Source organism: Oncorhynchus clarkii, chromosome 22 (assembly GCF_045791955.1).
Source record: "Oncorhynchus clarkii lewisi isolate Uvic-CL-2024 chromosome 22, UVic_Ocla_1.0, whole genome shotgun sequence".
NCBI lineage: Eukaryota > Metazoa > Chordata > Actinopteri > Salmoniformes > Salmonidae > Oncorhynchus > Oncorhynchus clarkii.
In genome coordinates this window covers 38129610-38145087 of record NC_092168.1, presented here as the reverse complement: position 1 = coordinate 38145087, position 15478 = coordinate 38129610, and the positions used below count along the sequence as shown (strand labels likewise).

Genomic DNA, 15478 nt, shown 5'->3' with positions numbered 1-15478 from the left:
AGATGGAAGAGCAAGAAAGATGGAAGAGTGAGAGAGATATAGGCAAGAGAGAAAACATTTTCTAACTCATGTAATCTCTTCTTTCTACAATATCGTTATTCAGACATCAGTCAAGTAGCCATGATACAGTATGTCTATACCTGGTGGAGATGGTTCCACTCCTCAGCAGCCAGTTGACCAGCTCCTTCCCCACAATGCAGTTGGGGTATGTACGGAGCCAGTAGCGGTGGTCCTGGAACTCCATGCCAGTACTGTTGTTACAAATCTTCTTCCACAGGTCTTTGAGCTGGGACGAGTCCTACATGTCATGAAAGTCAGTCAGTGAAAAATCTGTTTTTATTGTATGCTTTGCCAACAATGGAGTGTAAAGAGAGGGAGAGCGTAAGGACAGGATGGAAAGAGGGAGAGAGTGAGAGAAAGGGATACAGAGATCAATAGAAGGGGAAAGAGGAAAGTAAAGAAAGAGATAGAATCCTTACCAGCAGTATCTTCCTCTCCTCTTCACTGTGGTCAGGTTTGGGCATGGTCCTACTGGTCTGGGGGCTCACTAAGCTGTCATAGGAGGGCACCATGGAGGAGCCAGACCGGTCCAGGGACAGGTTGGTCACACTGGCTGACCTGGATATGACAGGGATGGCATTACAGGACCTGCAGGGCATTCTGCACCCTATTTCTCAGAGTATGTGTGTGTGTATGTGGGGGAGAAACCTTGAACTTCGCATTCCAAAATCAAAGGCATTAATATTGGGTTGGTCCCCCTTTGCTGCTATAACAGCCTCCACTCTTCTGGGAAGGCTTTCCACTAGATGTTGGAACATTTCTTCAAGGACTTGCTTCCATTCAGCCACAAGAGCATTAGTGAGGTCGGCACTGATTTTGTTGGGTGATGAGGCCTGACTCGCAGTCGGCGCTCTAATTTATCCTAAAGCTGTTCAATGGGGTTGAGGTCAGGGCTCTGTGCCGGGCAGTCAAGTTCTTCCACATCGATCTCGTCAAACCATTTCTGTATGGAACTCGCTTTGTGCACGGGGGCATTGTCATGCTGAAACAGGAAAGGGCCTCCCGCAAACTGTTGCCACAAAGTTGGAAGCACAGAATCGTCTAGAATGTCATTGTATGCTGTAGCGTTAAGATGTCCCTTCACTGGAACTAAGGGGCTCGAACCATGAAAAACAGCCCGACCATTTTTCCTCCTCCAACAAACTTTACAGTTGGCACTATGCATTGGGACAGGCAGCATTCTTCTGGCATCCACCAAACACAGATTAATCCGTCTGACCAGATGGTGAAGTGTGATTTATCGCTCCAGAGAATGTGTTTCCACTGCTCCAGAGTTATATGGCGGCTAGCTTTACACCACTCCAGCCGACGCTTGGCATCCCACATGGTGATCTAACACGGAACCCAAACCAGCTGCGCCATCGTGCATAAATGTATTTTGTCCCCCTACACTAAACGCGATCACGACACGCAGGTTAAAATATCAAAACAAACTCTGAACCAATGACATTAATTTGGGGACAGGTCGAAAAGCATTAAACATGTATGGCAATTTAGCTAGTTAGCTTGCACTTGCTAGCTAATTTGTCCTATTTAGCTAGCTTGCTGTTGCTAGATAATTTGTCCTGGGATATAAACATTGAGTTGTTATTTTACCTGAAATGCACAAGGTCCTCTACTCCGACAATTAATCCACACATAAAACTGACAACTGAATCGTTTCTTGTCATCTCTCCTCCTTCCAGGCTTTTTCATCTTTGAACTTATTTGGTGATCGCATCTAAACCTTCATAGTATTACCACGACAACCGGCAAAACAGTTCATCTTTCAATCACATACGTGGGTATAACCAATGAGGAGCTGGCACGTGGGTACCTACTTCTATAAACCAATGAGGAGATGGGAGAGGCAGGACTTGCAGCGCGATCTGCGTCAGAAATATAAAGGAGTTCTATTTTAGCCCTTGGCATCGCAGACGCTCGTTGGCGTGCGAGAGCAGTGTGGGTGCAATAATTGAATAACATGGATTTCTACATTTATTTTGCAACACTCGCGCACGCGACGTGTCCGGTCTGGTCAGCATGTTAGGCTTGTGTGAGGCTGCTTGGCCACGGAAACCCGTTTCATGAAGCTCCCGACGAACTGCTCTTGTGCTGACATTGTTTCCAGAGGCAGTTTGGAACTCGGTAGTGAGTGTTGCAACGATGTAATACACCTGTCAGCAATGGGTGTGGCTAAAATAGCTGAATCCACTAATTTTAATGGGTGTCCACATACTTTTGTATATATAACGTACATCTCTCTCGGTAGGGTGCACCATCAGAGAACAGGGCTCCAAAATACAAGCCCTGAACAGAGTTGGGAAAAAACTAGCTGTAAAAGGGTTCGGGAAAAATATGGACCAAAAGCAGACACTCACCGCTTCCTTATTGGGGACTTGCCTCCATCCTCTTGAAGCCCAGTCAGTCTAGAATTCATACCTCTGCTCTGAGACTCCTGGTGAATCAAACTGTCACACACGCAAACTAATTCATACCTGAACTAAATCATTTGACTTTGACGTCCATGTAACACTACAGTCACTAGCTATGGTAGACGTATGCAGAAGTGTCAATATGGCAGGGCTCGAAGGGTAAGGCTCAACTCAAAAGTAAAAGAAAGCCAAGAAAGCCAAAACTGTTACAAGCTGGCCATATGAACAACAGCAGGACTCACTTCTTTCTTATCCCAATCTCAGTGTTTCTACACCAGGAGAGAAAGGGACAAATAGTTTATTTGAGACATGTCGTTAGGAGCAAGAGTATCACACTGATGATTGGATCAAAGCGAGTCACGTGGTTTAATAGGATGGAATGTTATTAGCTCAAAGCGAGGCACATGGTTTAATGGGATGGAATGTTATTAGCTCAAAGCGAGGCATGTGGTTTAATGGGATGGAATGTTATTAGCTCAAAGCGAGGCATGTGGTTTAATGGGATGGAATGTTATTAGCTCAAAGCGAGGCACGTGGTTTAATGGGATGGAATGTTATTAGCTCAAAGCGAGGCACGTGGTTTAATGGGATGGAATGTTATTAGCTCAAAGCGAGGCACGTGGTTTAATGGGATGGAATGTTATTAGCTCAAAGCGAGGCACGTGGTTTAATGGGATGGAATGTTATTAGCTCAAAGCGAGGCACGTGGTTTAATGGGATGGAATGTTATTAGCTCAAAGCGAGGCACGTGGTTTAATGGGATGGAATGTTGCTAGTGGTAATCAATTACACAATAGCATGCGTTCTCTGACAAAATCAAACAAGGTCTGTCTTTGAAAAACACAACCCCAATTTCTTTTCATAATTTGCTTGTTTTTTGCATTGACAATTTATGATTATAAAATGGATCTGAAAAATTGCTGAGAGATGGTTTTCAATAAAAGACATCCAATGAAAGTGGACCATACTGGGAGAAAGAACCCACCCATTATACAGGGGAAGAAAATGACAGGCGGAGGGGAGTGGGCAGGGAGGGAGAGGACATGGGGGGTGAAGAGCGCCTAGTGTGTCTCTCTCCTCTGTCTCTTCAACTCTGCATTTGAAGGAAAAGAAAGATGAGAGTAGGAATACACAGAGAGAAACATGGAGGCTATACAGAGAGTAACATGGAGGCTATACACAGAGGAAAACATGGAGGCTATACACAGAGAGAAACATGGAGGCTATACAGAGAGGAAAACATGGAGGCTATACACAGACAGAAACATGGAGGCTATACACAGACAGAAACATGGAGGACATACACAGAGAGAAACATGGAGGCTATACACAGAGAGAAACATGGAGGCTATACAGAGAGGAAAACATGGAGGCTATACACAGACAGAAACATGGAGGCTATACACAGACAGAAACATGGAGGCTATACACAGACAGAAACATGGAGGCTATACACAGAGAGAAACATGGAGGCTATACACAGAGGAAAACATGGAGGCTATACACAGACAGAAACATGGAGGCTATACACAGACAGAAACATGGAGGCTATACACAGAGAGAAACATGGAGGCTATACACAGAGGAAAACATGGAGGCTATACACAGAGAGAAACATGGAGGCTATACACAGAGAAACATGGAGGCTATACACCGAGAGAAAGAAAACACTGAGAAAAAAGGAGGGGAACAAATAGATGACTGGAAGTTGATGCGAAGAAGGAGTGCATGCATCTTTTGTATGAGGGGAACGGAACGGGATGATTGACTAGGGGTCCATGCGAGGGAGGTGTGCATGCCGTAGAGATTTAATAACATGTTATTGTATATTGATCTATTTAATTCTGTGGGGCATGCATGGTTCCTCACAGAGGTTCCTCTGCTCTCTGCCTCCTCTTAGTTCACCTCTGCCAGGCCAGGTCCTCCTCTAGGAAGATGTTACGGCTGGACTTGCGTCCTCCAACCGGGGTGCGAGGCTCGCTAGGTTCCAGGATGCAGACGGAGCTGACGGAGGAGTCAGACAGAGCAGACAGGTCCTCTCCAATGGAGCCAGAATCTGCAGACTGGGAGTAGCTCAGAGCGATCTTACGGCAGTAGGTGCAGGCCCGCAGGTCTCCTACACACAGTAACAATGGAGGGAGGGATGAAGAGAAGAGGATAGGAGAGAGAGAGGCGAGGAGAGATATAGGTAGGTGCAATGGAGGAAGGGAAAGAGACCGAGAGAGGGGAGGAGTCAGTGAGAGGAAGAGCAGGTCCTGCTATGAGCTAGGATGGAGGCAGTATTGTGGTTACTGTGGTGTGGTCACTGCATGGCATGGTTAGGTCACATCACAGCATCATCAAAGGTCAAACAGACGTTTCATTGGTCTCAGATTCTCACATCACAGCAATGTTCAGGGATATTTCAAACAAGGTGTGCTCAAACACTAGTCAACTTACCCAAAATCCAACTTTGCTAACACACACAACCACGGCAGAAAACACACACACACCATGCTGAGTGCCCATAGGCCTCTGTGTATACATATCCCCAGAGGTAGACCTCCTAGTGTTTCCTGCAACACATCTAACAATGCATTGAATTGAAAACTGGAGTTTAAACCAGTAGGGCCTGTGGTCTTTAACACACTGTGACCCTGCTTTGGGAACAACTTTCGGGGCTGCCCCCCCACCCACTCCTGTGAGCCTCCCCCTCCCCAAAGCACTCACCCGTGTAGCCCATAAACTTGCCAGGGATTTCCTGGTTGCAGCAGCGGCTGCAGAAGATCTGTCCGCAGAGCCGACAGTGGTGTCGGCGGCGGAAGGTGGTGAACTTCTCGTTGCAGTCGTAGCACTCTTTACACTGACTGTCTGGCATCCAGTACTGCTTCAGGTCACTGTCCTGCAACCAATCCCAGAGGTCTGTAATGCGTCATGAGCCGGGACTTCTTTATGTATCTATTCTATTAACAACGGTGTTGTTAGACTCCAGCCACCCTAGACATAGAATGTTCTCTCTGCTACTGCAAGGCAAGCGGTACCGGAGCGCCAAGTCTAGGTCAAAGAGGCTTCTAAACAGCTTCTACCCCCAAGCCATAAGACTCCTAAACAGCTAGTCAAATGGCTACCCAGACTATTTGCACCCCCCCCCGCCCTACTACGCTGCTGCTACTCTCTGTTATTATCTATGCATAGCCACTTTAATAACCCTACCTACATGTACACAATTACCTCGACACCGGTGCCCCCGCACATTGACTCTGTACCGGTACCCCCTGTATATAGCCCCTGTACATAGCCCCTGTATATAGCCCCTGTATATAGCCCCTGTATATAGCCCTGCTATTGTTATTTACTGCTGCTATTTCATAATTTGTTATTCTTATTTCATACTTTTTTTTGTGGAATTTTCTTAAAACTGCATTGTTGGTTAAGGGCTTGTAAGTAAGCATTTCACTGTAAGGTGTACACCTGGTGTATTCGGCGCATGTGACAAAGTTTGATTTGATTTTCTGAAGACGTCTTATTAAAGTATACGAAAACTGTTTCACTGAAATCAAACGGTCAGATGAAACAATAACCACCTCCTTTTGAGGAATAAGAGGGGTCTTAACATGCTGTCCTATATTTGGAACAGTTGCCTGTGTGTGTGACTGATTGTTAGCTAGGTTATATTACTCTAAATAAAAACAATCTGCAGTACAGCAATGGTGAATAAAACAACAGTGTGACGTGAGGTACAATAAACAACAGCAACTGTGTAATGGTGTGATGGGCTACTTGGCATGATGGGCCAATGGGCTACTTGGCGTGATGGGCCAATGGGCTACTTGGCGTGATGGGCCAATGGGCTACTTGGCGTGATGGGCTACTTGGCAAGATGGAGTAATGGGGTAATGTGTTAATGGGGTGATGGGACAATGAGTTAATGGGGTGATGGCTTAATGAGTTAATGGGGTGATGGGGTAATGAGTTAATGGGGTGATGAGTTAATGGGGTGATGGCGTAATTAGTTAATGGGGTGATGGCTTAATGAGTTAATGGGGTGATGGGGTAATGAGTTAATGGGGTGATGGCGTAATGAGTTAATGGGGTGATGGCGTAATGAGTTAATGGGGTGATGGGGTAATGGCATGATAGATACCTGGCTCTTTCCCTCCATGATCTCCTTGAGTCTTTTCAGAGCAGTGCGGAGCTGAACAGCCGTACGGGGGTCGTGAGTGCTCAGGGGGGTTTCTGGTTTCCTACGGCCCTCTAGGAGCACACATGGTGCAAACATTCAGCATACACTTCCTAGAACACACTGCACCTAACCACGCAAATGCTCCCTTTTCATGCAAATGAAATGCAGAAAGGTAAAGGAGGGAGAGAGAGAGCACCTTCTATACCTCTCTAAAGAGACTGTAGGCTATAGTCCAATATGGGCTTGGAAATGTACAATAAAATGTCTACAAGGATTTACTTTTGATAATGGCAGGTTAGTTTAAAAAGGACTGCACAACGGCACAACAGAAGCTTACCGGTATATCAGGTCCATAAACTTGGCTCTAGTGAACAATTATGGTTCATATGAATACAATTAAAAACAGATACCGCAATTAAGTAAGAAACATAAAAGGGAGCATGTTAGTTCTTATATCATTATGCAAAAACACACAACTTTCCAAATATCAGTGTTGGCAAAAAAACAACACGAGAAGGCACTTCATCGACACATGCCAAAATATAGTTAAATCAACCAAACACACAAAACCACTCAGGTGCTTGGGTTAGCCAGCCACTCTGAAAGCAGGTTGTTAAAATCAGGCGCAAAACCATTTTGGAGATCTTATCAAACACACAGTATAGAAGGCCCTCACCCTGACCCGGCCATAATGGCCAGTCCACTGCAAAAAGAAAAGACATACATCAGCGTTTTGAATGGATGCCAGGTTACTCACATCGTGCATTATTCTTAGCGCCTCTCTATGTAAAACTAATGTCAATGTCAAGGTCTATCCTTCACAGCTATACAAAATAACTGTGGGGTAAAATAAGAAGTAGTCCAAACACACAGTCCATCCTCTCCTCTAAACTTGACTAGGGGGTCACCTCTTAGGTGTAATTACGACTAGTCACATCAATTTGTTAAGGATGAAACTGATACTTTCACCATCATTGTCAGGTCAGAGATCATGCAATCACTCAAAATGTAAACGTTTTAAAGAGCCACTGTTGGAAGAGGATAGGTTGGCTTACAACTGTGAAACAACTGCAGCACTGGACATACAGTGTATGTGTCCCTCCTGTGGCCCTAGTATGAGTAAGAATGTGTGTGTGTGTGTTACCTGAGGCGGTGGATGTTCTACGGAGCAGGTTGGGGTGTTGTTTGCTATGGGTCCCAGAGCCGTGGATGGTCCTATGCTCCCCAGTGGTTGACGTCAAAGCCACATCCGGTTTCTCTGTCACCGAGGGAGGCCGCCCCTCCTCTGTACACACAGACCAATCACAACGGGTCATTTAAGGTCAATAAAGTTAATTGAAACATCATCACACCTACCCATGATGACAAAGCTGTGTACTTTAGTATGACATTTGGAGTCTTTATAAAATGCCATACTACAAACATGACAATGCTTTATACATCTGTAGTACATTCTTATCCAAAAACAACCTTTGTTGTGTTAAGTCGGTACTCCTATTTTAGCAATACAAAGATCACTTTAAATAAAATGAATATTTTAGTGTTTTAAAAAATATATAAAAACTGACATTCAACCTTTATTTAACTAGGCAAGTCAGTTAAGAACAAATTCTTATTTACAATGACTGCCTAACCGGCCAAACCTGGACAACGCTGGGCCAGTTGTGCACCGCACGATGGGACTCCCAATCATGGGCGGTTGTGATACAGCCTGGATTCGAACCAGGGTGTCTGTAATGACGTCTCTAGCACTGAGACGCAGTGCCTTAGACCGCTGCGCCACTCGGGAGTATGTTGTGTCTAATAAGAGCAGCGAAACACGGTGGCTGTATACATTGCTGTTGCTGTCAAGAACATGCTCTCTCTTCTAATCCAATCAGAATTTAATCGCCAATTATCTTATAATAACAGAGAAATGTAAAGAATATGAATACTGTGCATAGAATATTTGGTCCTGCTTTATTTGAAGTGCATCTTATGAAGGCTTCAATACCATACATGGATCACAAATCATCTATAACTGTATTTCATGCCATATAAAAGATGAACAAATGTGAACAAATAAATTGATGGTTATGTCACACAGTTATGCCACATTATGAATCTTTATAGAGCATGATATAAGATTATAGATGATTTGTGAAGCATCTATGTAGTGCTTATGAAGCCTATATGAATGTTTTATGAAGCCTTCATAAATTGCACTTCAAATAAAGCAGGACCGAATATTTAAATGCTCCAAGCTCTGGTATGTGAGCAGAGTTCTGTTGCCTTGGTGAGGGGCCTGCCAGTGAGGGCAGGGCCTGAAGAGAGGGAGACACATGATGGCCCATGTGGTTGAAAGGCCCCCTCCTGGCACCTAGACAACATTCTATCACATTACCTCACAAGACATGGGTTCTGATCTGGCTGCATTCCGTTCCATTCTGCTTCCTCAAAGTAATTCTGACTGTAAACCAGGCTGGTAGTCAAGGCTACAGAAGTAACTTTCCCTGCATTCTAGGGGACAGTACATGAGCCTTGACTGTACAGTACTGCAAATTATAGGCTGCTATAGGCTACTCCACAGAATGAGAAATAACAAGAAGAGCAGTGTGACAAAACAACATTAAGTTATTAATAAACTTCCTTGTGGTTAATAGAGAATTTGCTGGACTCTGACTCAGTCACTGTCTTGTCTCTTCATCGTAATGCATAGGCTTACTAGAAGATGAACATTTAAAAAGACTGTCAAGTCAACCATCTCAAAACAATCTGTGTGTGTGTGTGAACTTGGTAAATTACCTTTATTGAAGCGGAACAGGTTGACGAAGGAGCTGTAGGCTGATCGGAGCGGAGGCTCGTCCTGCTCTGGAGTCAGGGGTTTGAAGTGTGTCAGGTGAGATGGGCTGCCAGGGGAGATGGGAGGCTTCACACTGCAATCCAGCGTAGAGGAGGAGGATTTGTCCTCAGCCTCCATGTCACTGCTCCTGTTGGAAAGACAAATGATCTCTTGGTGAGACCAGAACATTGTGGTCACGTCATGGTGATCCTCTGCTTGATCGTGTGATAACAACTAGGCCTAAACAACTAGGCCTAAACAGTGCCATTGCTTACTTGACTTTTTATTTTTAATTTAAACCTTTATTTAACTAGGCAAGTCAGTTAAGAACACGTTCTTATTTACAATGACGGCCTACAAAAAGGCAAAAGGCCTCCTGCGGGCACGGGGGCTATATATATATATATATATGACAAAACACACATCACGACAAGGCTACAATTTCATTGATATTCAAACCATTACTTTTGATCAGTTTTACCTGTGGTTTGTTCTAAATAAGTCTTGTCCTCAGTAGTTTAACTGGGCTGTGAGTTGTTCGTTTGAAGCTGATACCTCAGCTATTTAGCGTTCAGTTCCTCTGTTTCTCCTTTCAGACACTTATCATCATACACATTTAAGTCCCTTTCTTGTGAACCAACCCCATAAACAGAACTACTGTTCTTACTATTCCCCATGAAATGATGTTCCATCTTCTAGTGCAGTGAAACAACTTCACCACTTATGCTCGACTTCAATTGAATCTGTCACAGCAACAGCATATTATGCATAAACTTTGTTTATAAACTACAGTACTCAGAAACATAGTGATTTTATTTGACCATGGAAAAGAAGCGACTGCAAATATACAGCAATGCTGGTTTGATGGAATTACACCTATAGCTTACTAGGTAGAACATAATACTAAGGAACTGATTGAGTGCAAAACGTCCCAGAGTAGTAGTGGTTGTGTTGTGAACCGCATGTTTCTCAGGCTTACCCTCACAGGAGGCACATGATTCTTCTCACTCTCCCCCTACTTTGTAACAGAGCAAACAGGAAGGAAGGCAGAGGCATTAGCCTATAAGCAGAAAGGGAATAAAGTGGGATAGAATAGAATTTATTCGATTTTTGCTGAGCTTTTGACACTTCTAGAGCTTGGTTCTATGGTTCTATCTGCAAAAAGGAGATTAGGAGATAACTGGCTTTAAAGATCCAAATCCTCATTGTTTTGAATGGTGTCAACAATTTGTATGTTGTATTGTTTTGAACGTAACAACATGAATTTGGGTATTTAGAGTACTATAAAAGTAGAGAACATTGAACTGAACAAGGCTATTTGAGAGTAGTCCTTACGGTCCTTGCAAACAGTAGCATTGACGGACAAGAGTACAACTGCAGGCGACCCTACCACGATCCAGGAATGCAAACCAACACCAGTTTATATCTGTTTGAGTGTAAATACAGTACAACATGGTTATTTCTGTATACTGTCAAAGTCGAAACTAGTCATCCAATGTATATTTATCTCTTCACGTAATGGTGTTCAAAGGCAAGAACACGTGATTTAGACTAGCCTACTTAGTTGCTCATTTGTCCTATTCAAGTTAAGTCAACAACAAGCATCAACTACCACTGAGCTGAGGAACGTATCACTGCATAAATTCAGAACATGCAAATTAGACAACAAAAATACTGTTTGATAAAAACGACTGAATTTGTACTTGCAATAAATGTAGTATATGACTTTTGCTGTTTTCGTCATCAAACGAAGATAAACGGTTGCTCTTAACAGCAGTAAAATAAGTAGCAACGTTACCACTTGTGGAGGGATGGACCGGAGGAAAATGACAACCTCACCAGTATGTTTTCCACCATGTCATGTGACCACTAACGGTAAGACCTATAATGACAGCTGAGAAAGCTAATGCCGCGTTCACATGCTAGTCAGAACTAGGAAACTCTGACATGTCCGACTTGATACCTGGTTGTAGTTATACACATGCCGCGTTCAACCTCACACTGCTTCAGCTTAGGAGGCAACTGTGATAATGTGTATAAACTAGCTACATTGCCATACTGTTTGCGTATTGCTAATACTGCTAGCTAACTGACTATTGTTAAAAGTAACGTTAACACCTGTGGTAACAACTAACTAACGTTTGTTATCATCGCCATGCAAGAAGACAAACATAAATAAACCCACCAATAACCACTGCAAATAAGTACCATGCAGATCAAAATATATTAACTTAATTACTCAGATAGCTACAGTAGTAGCCGAACAGACTCTAAAGCTTGCCCAAGAATGTTAGCGTCTATGGATGGGGTACTGTACATCTCGTGAGCCAGCTTTCTGATTACATGTGCCTGGCGAATCAGTGAGCTAGCTAGCAAAATAGTAGGCCCACCGAAGTTAGATAACTGAAGGAGGAGTGAACGCTCAGAACTGAATTTCCACAAAATAACACTAATTACCTGTGTGTTGGACTCCTTGTACATCCCTGTAAGAATACAGTTAATGAGGAAAATTCCTGCGAAGTGGAGTAGGTACCCTATCTTCCCAAAAGCACAGTGACCCCCGAGCCAGACAGGACGAGTCGAGGGTCGATTGAACTGTTGTGATCACGAGACAAGGCTGCGCCCACTTCTTCTTCTTTGTTGGGTTTTACGGCAGAATGAAAATAACAGATCCCAAAATACAAAAATGATGTGGATAAAAATACTCAAATTATACTGACTACCATGTCATCACTCAACAAGCTCCTTGCCTCTATGGTTAAAATCAATAATCCATGTCTGATCCCTACACAGGCTCAGGGGCCTGGGAGAGCGTCAAATCATCCCTGGCCATCCCTACTGCCTCTGATCTGGCAGAATCACTAAACACAAATGATTCGATTGTAAATTATATCTGAGTGTTGGAGTGTGCCCCTGACTATCCGTAAATACAAAACAAGAAAATTGTGCCGTCTGGTTTAATTAATATAAGCAATTTGAAATTACTTATACTTAAGAATATTTTTGCAATTACATGTACTTTTGATACTTTTACTCAAGTAGTATTTTACTGGGTGACTTTCCCTTTTACTTGAGTTATTTTCTATTAAGGTATCTTTACTTTTACTCAAGTATGACAATCGGGTACTTTTCCACCACTGGCTGTGAATTCCTGAAACCCCAGATACTTTACTGCAGCAGTCACAATAATATCCCATTTCTTTGACTTCCATGCTATTTGAGCAGTGCAGTTTATCACAGTTGTAATGAACTCCACAAAAAAATCCACTTTCTCTTAGTTGACAAACATTCACAATGGACTGTGGTGCATCCACAACCATCTATAAAACACTAGTTTCACTTTCTCAATTCTAACGACTTCATCAATTCACATGAAGATTATTTCAAGCACTTTCAGAAAACATTGACATTAGTGCGGAAACTTCAGTATAGCTGAGTCTGTTACTGGTGGAACATTGTTAGCTCCCTTTAATTGTGAAATAAATTAGTTTATTCGGAGCATTGCTTGAGTTAAGGCAAATGTAACCAACCTGGGCCTGGCTATTCTGTTGTTGAAGGCCCGGAGCCAGGAGCGCACAGAGTCCATATCTATGACAGCTGTCTCTCAATTGACTTCAAAGAGTGAATTAATTCTAAACAATAACTCTTCCAGTCAGCCCTTCTATAATACAACCATGATACATCGCAGCCTTTTGCTATGTGACTGTCACGTGAACTCAGTTCATAGTCATCCTTGACTGCCTCAAAGGAAATGAGTCATATGGGTTAATGATTCCGTGCTTTCAACTATTGACTGTTGAGTGGTTTGTAGTTGTTCTTTATAGTATACAGTCTATGGGCCCATTACCAAACACATCAGGTGAGTATAGACGGGCTGCATAAACAAAGACCAAACCTTTTTTGACTAATTTTAAACACAGTGGAAAGCATGATTATTTTAGTTAGTAACAGTATGATGTGTTTTATAGTGTATAAAAGGGGAATGCCGAAACTGCGCAATGCACACACTGTATTTGCAGACTCAAGCACAACCAGCTGGTGGGGTAGAGAGGGATTCTGAGCCCATCACTTTGAATAAGAAATAGTGTGATCTAAATTTGGCCCATAAACGGGTCACTTATTTAGAGGTGCTCTTCGTAACAGTATCAGTCTATTTTATCACAGAATTCAGTGCTAGTTTATGACATACAATGATGGTCATTGTTGACAAGTGAACTTCATATATCCTTTTACAGATTCTCATCTTGAAAGGCCTCCAATGCAAAACTTTGGATCCCTTGGAAAGGACTGTGCATCTCTCCTCTGATGAAAGGGCTGTGGACCGCTGCCCTAATGAAAGGGCTGTGGATCTCTCCTCTGATGAAAGGGCTGTGGACCTCTGTTCTGATGAAAGGGCTGTGGATCTCTGTTCTGATGAAAGGGCTGTGGACCTCTGTTCTGATGAAAGGGCTGTGGATCTCTGTTCTGATGAAAGGGCTGTGGATCTCTGTTCTGATGAAAGGGCTGTGGACCTCTGTTCTGATGAAAGGGCTGTGGACCTCTGTTCTGATGAAAGGGCTGTGGACTGTTCTCTGTTCTGATGAAAGGGCTGTGGACCTCTGTTCTGATGAAAGGGCTGTGGACCTCTGATGAAAGGGCTGTGGATCTCTGTGAAAGGGCTGTGGACCTCTCTGATGAAAGGGCTGTGGACCTCTGATGAAAGGGCTGTGGACCTCTGTTCTGATGAAAGGGCTGTGGACCTCTGTTCTGATGAAAGGGCTGTGGACCTCTGTTCTGATGAAAGGGCTGTGGATCTCTCATCTGGTGAAAGGGCTGTGGATCTCTGTTCTGATGAAAGGGCTGTGGACCTCTGTTCTGATGAAAGGGCTGTGGACCTCTGTTCTGATGAAAGGGCTGTGGACCTCTGTTCTGATGAAAGGGATGTGGACCTCTGTTCTGATGAAAGGGCTGTGGACCTCTGTTCTGATGAAAGGGCTGTGGACCTCTGCTCTGATGAAAGGGCTGTGGATCTCTGTTCCGATGAAAGGGCTGTGGACCTCTGTTCTGATGAAAGGGCTGTGGACCTCTGTTCTGATGAAAGGGCTGTGGACCTCTGTTCTGATGAAAGGGATGTGGACCTCTGTTCTAATGAAAGGGATGTGGACCTCTACTCTGATGAAAGGGATGTGGACCTCTGGTCTGATGAAAGGGATGTGGACCTCTGCTCTGATGAAAGGGCTGTGGACCTCTGCTCTGATGAAAGGGATGTGGACCTCTGCTCTGATGAAAGGCTGTGGATCTCTGTTCTGATGAAAGGGCTGTGGACCTCTGTTCTGATGAAAGGGCTGTGGACCTCTGTTCTGATGAAAGGGCTGTGGATCTCTCCTCTGATGAAAGGGCTGTGGATCTCTGTTCTGATGAAAGGGATGTGGACCTCTGTTCTGATGAAAGGGCTGTGGATCTCTCCTCTGATGAAAGTGCTGTGGATCTCTCCTCTGATGAAAGGGCTGTGGATCTCTGTTCTGATGAAAGGGCTGTGGACCTCTGTTCTGATGAAAGGGCTGTGGATCTCTCCTCTGATGAAAGGGCTGTGGATCTCTGTTCTGATGAAAGGGCTGTGGACCTCTGTTCTGATGAAAGGGCTGTGGACCTCTGTTCTGATGAAAGGGCTGTGGACCTCTGTTCTGATGAAAGGGCTGTGGAAAGGCTGTGGATCTCTGTTCTGATGAAAGGGATGTGGACCTCTGTCTCTGATGAAAGGGCTGTGGACCTCTGATGAAAGGGCTGTGGATCTCTGTTCTGATGAAAGGGCTGTGGACCTCTGCTCTGATGAAAGGGCTGTGGACCTCTGCTCTGATGAAAGGGCTGTGGATCTCTGTTCCGATGAAAGGGCTGTGGACCTCTGTTCTGATGAAAGGGCTGTGGACCTCTGTTCTGATGAAAGGGATGTGGACCTCTGCTCTGATGAAAGGGATGTGGACCTCTGCTCTGATGAAAGGGCTGTGGACCTCTGCTCTGATGAAAGGGATGTGGACCTCTGTT

At 44.0% G+C, this 15478-nt stretch overlaps 1 protein-coding gene across 7 annotated transcripts in view; it reads right to left on the bottom strand.

The window, feature by feature from the left end:
* The window catches only part of LOC139380872 (1-phosphatidylinositol 3-phosphate 5-kinase-like), a 34415-nt gene extending 21290 nt beyond the window's left edge, over positions 1–13125 (bottom strand). The window contains exons 1-12 of one of the 7 annotated variants that reach the window (XM_071124007.1): positions 11915–12023; positions 10437–10475; positions 9421–9605; positions 7781–7921; positions 7313–7339; positions 6598–6707; positions 5184–5355; positions 4380–4590; positions 3460–3567; positions 2421–2510; positions 480–618; positions 141–298 (exon numbers count right to left, since the gene is read on the bottom strand). In XM_071124007.1, coding sequence (XP_070980108.1) covers positions 141–298; positions 480–618; positions 2421–2510; positions 3460–3567; positions 4380–4590; positions 5184–5355; positions 6598–6707; positions 7313–7339; positions 7781–7921; positions 9421–9595 — 1331 coding nt within the window. In that variant the 5' untranslated portion in view covers positions 9596–9605; positions 10437–10475; positions 11915–12023. Of the gene's footprint in view, positions 1–140; positions 299–479; positions 619–2420; positions 2511–2716; positions 2744–3459; positions 3568–4379; positions 4591–5183; positions 5356–6597; positions 6708–7312; positions 7340–7780; positions 7922–9420; positions 9606–10436; positions 10516–11914; positions 12042–12987 lie in introns of those variants that run through there. The other 6 variants (XM_071124009.1, XM_071124006.1, XM_071124011.1 and 3 more) reach the window with 6 other exon arrangements.
* Positions 13126–15478: the final 2353 nt, after the last annotated feature.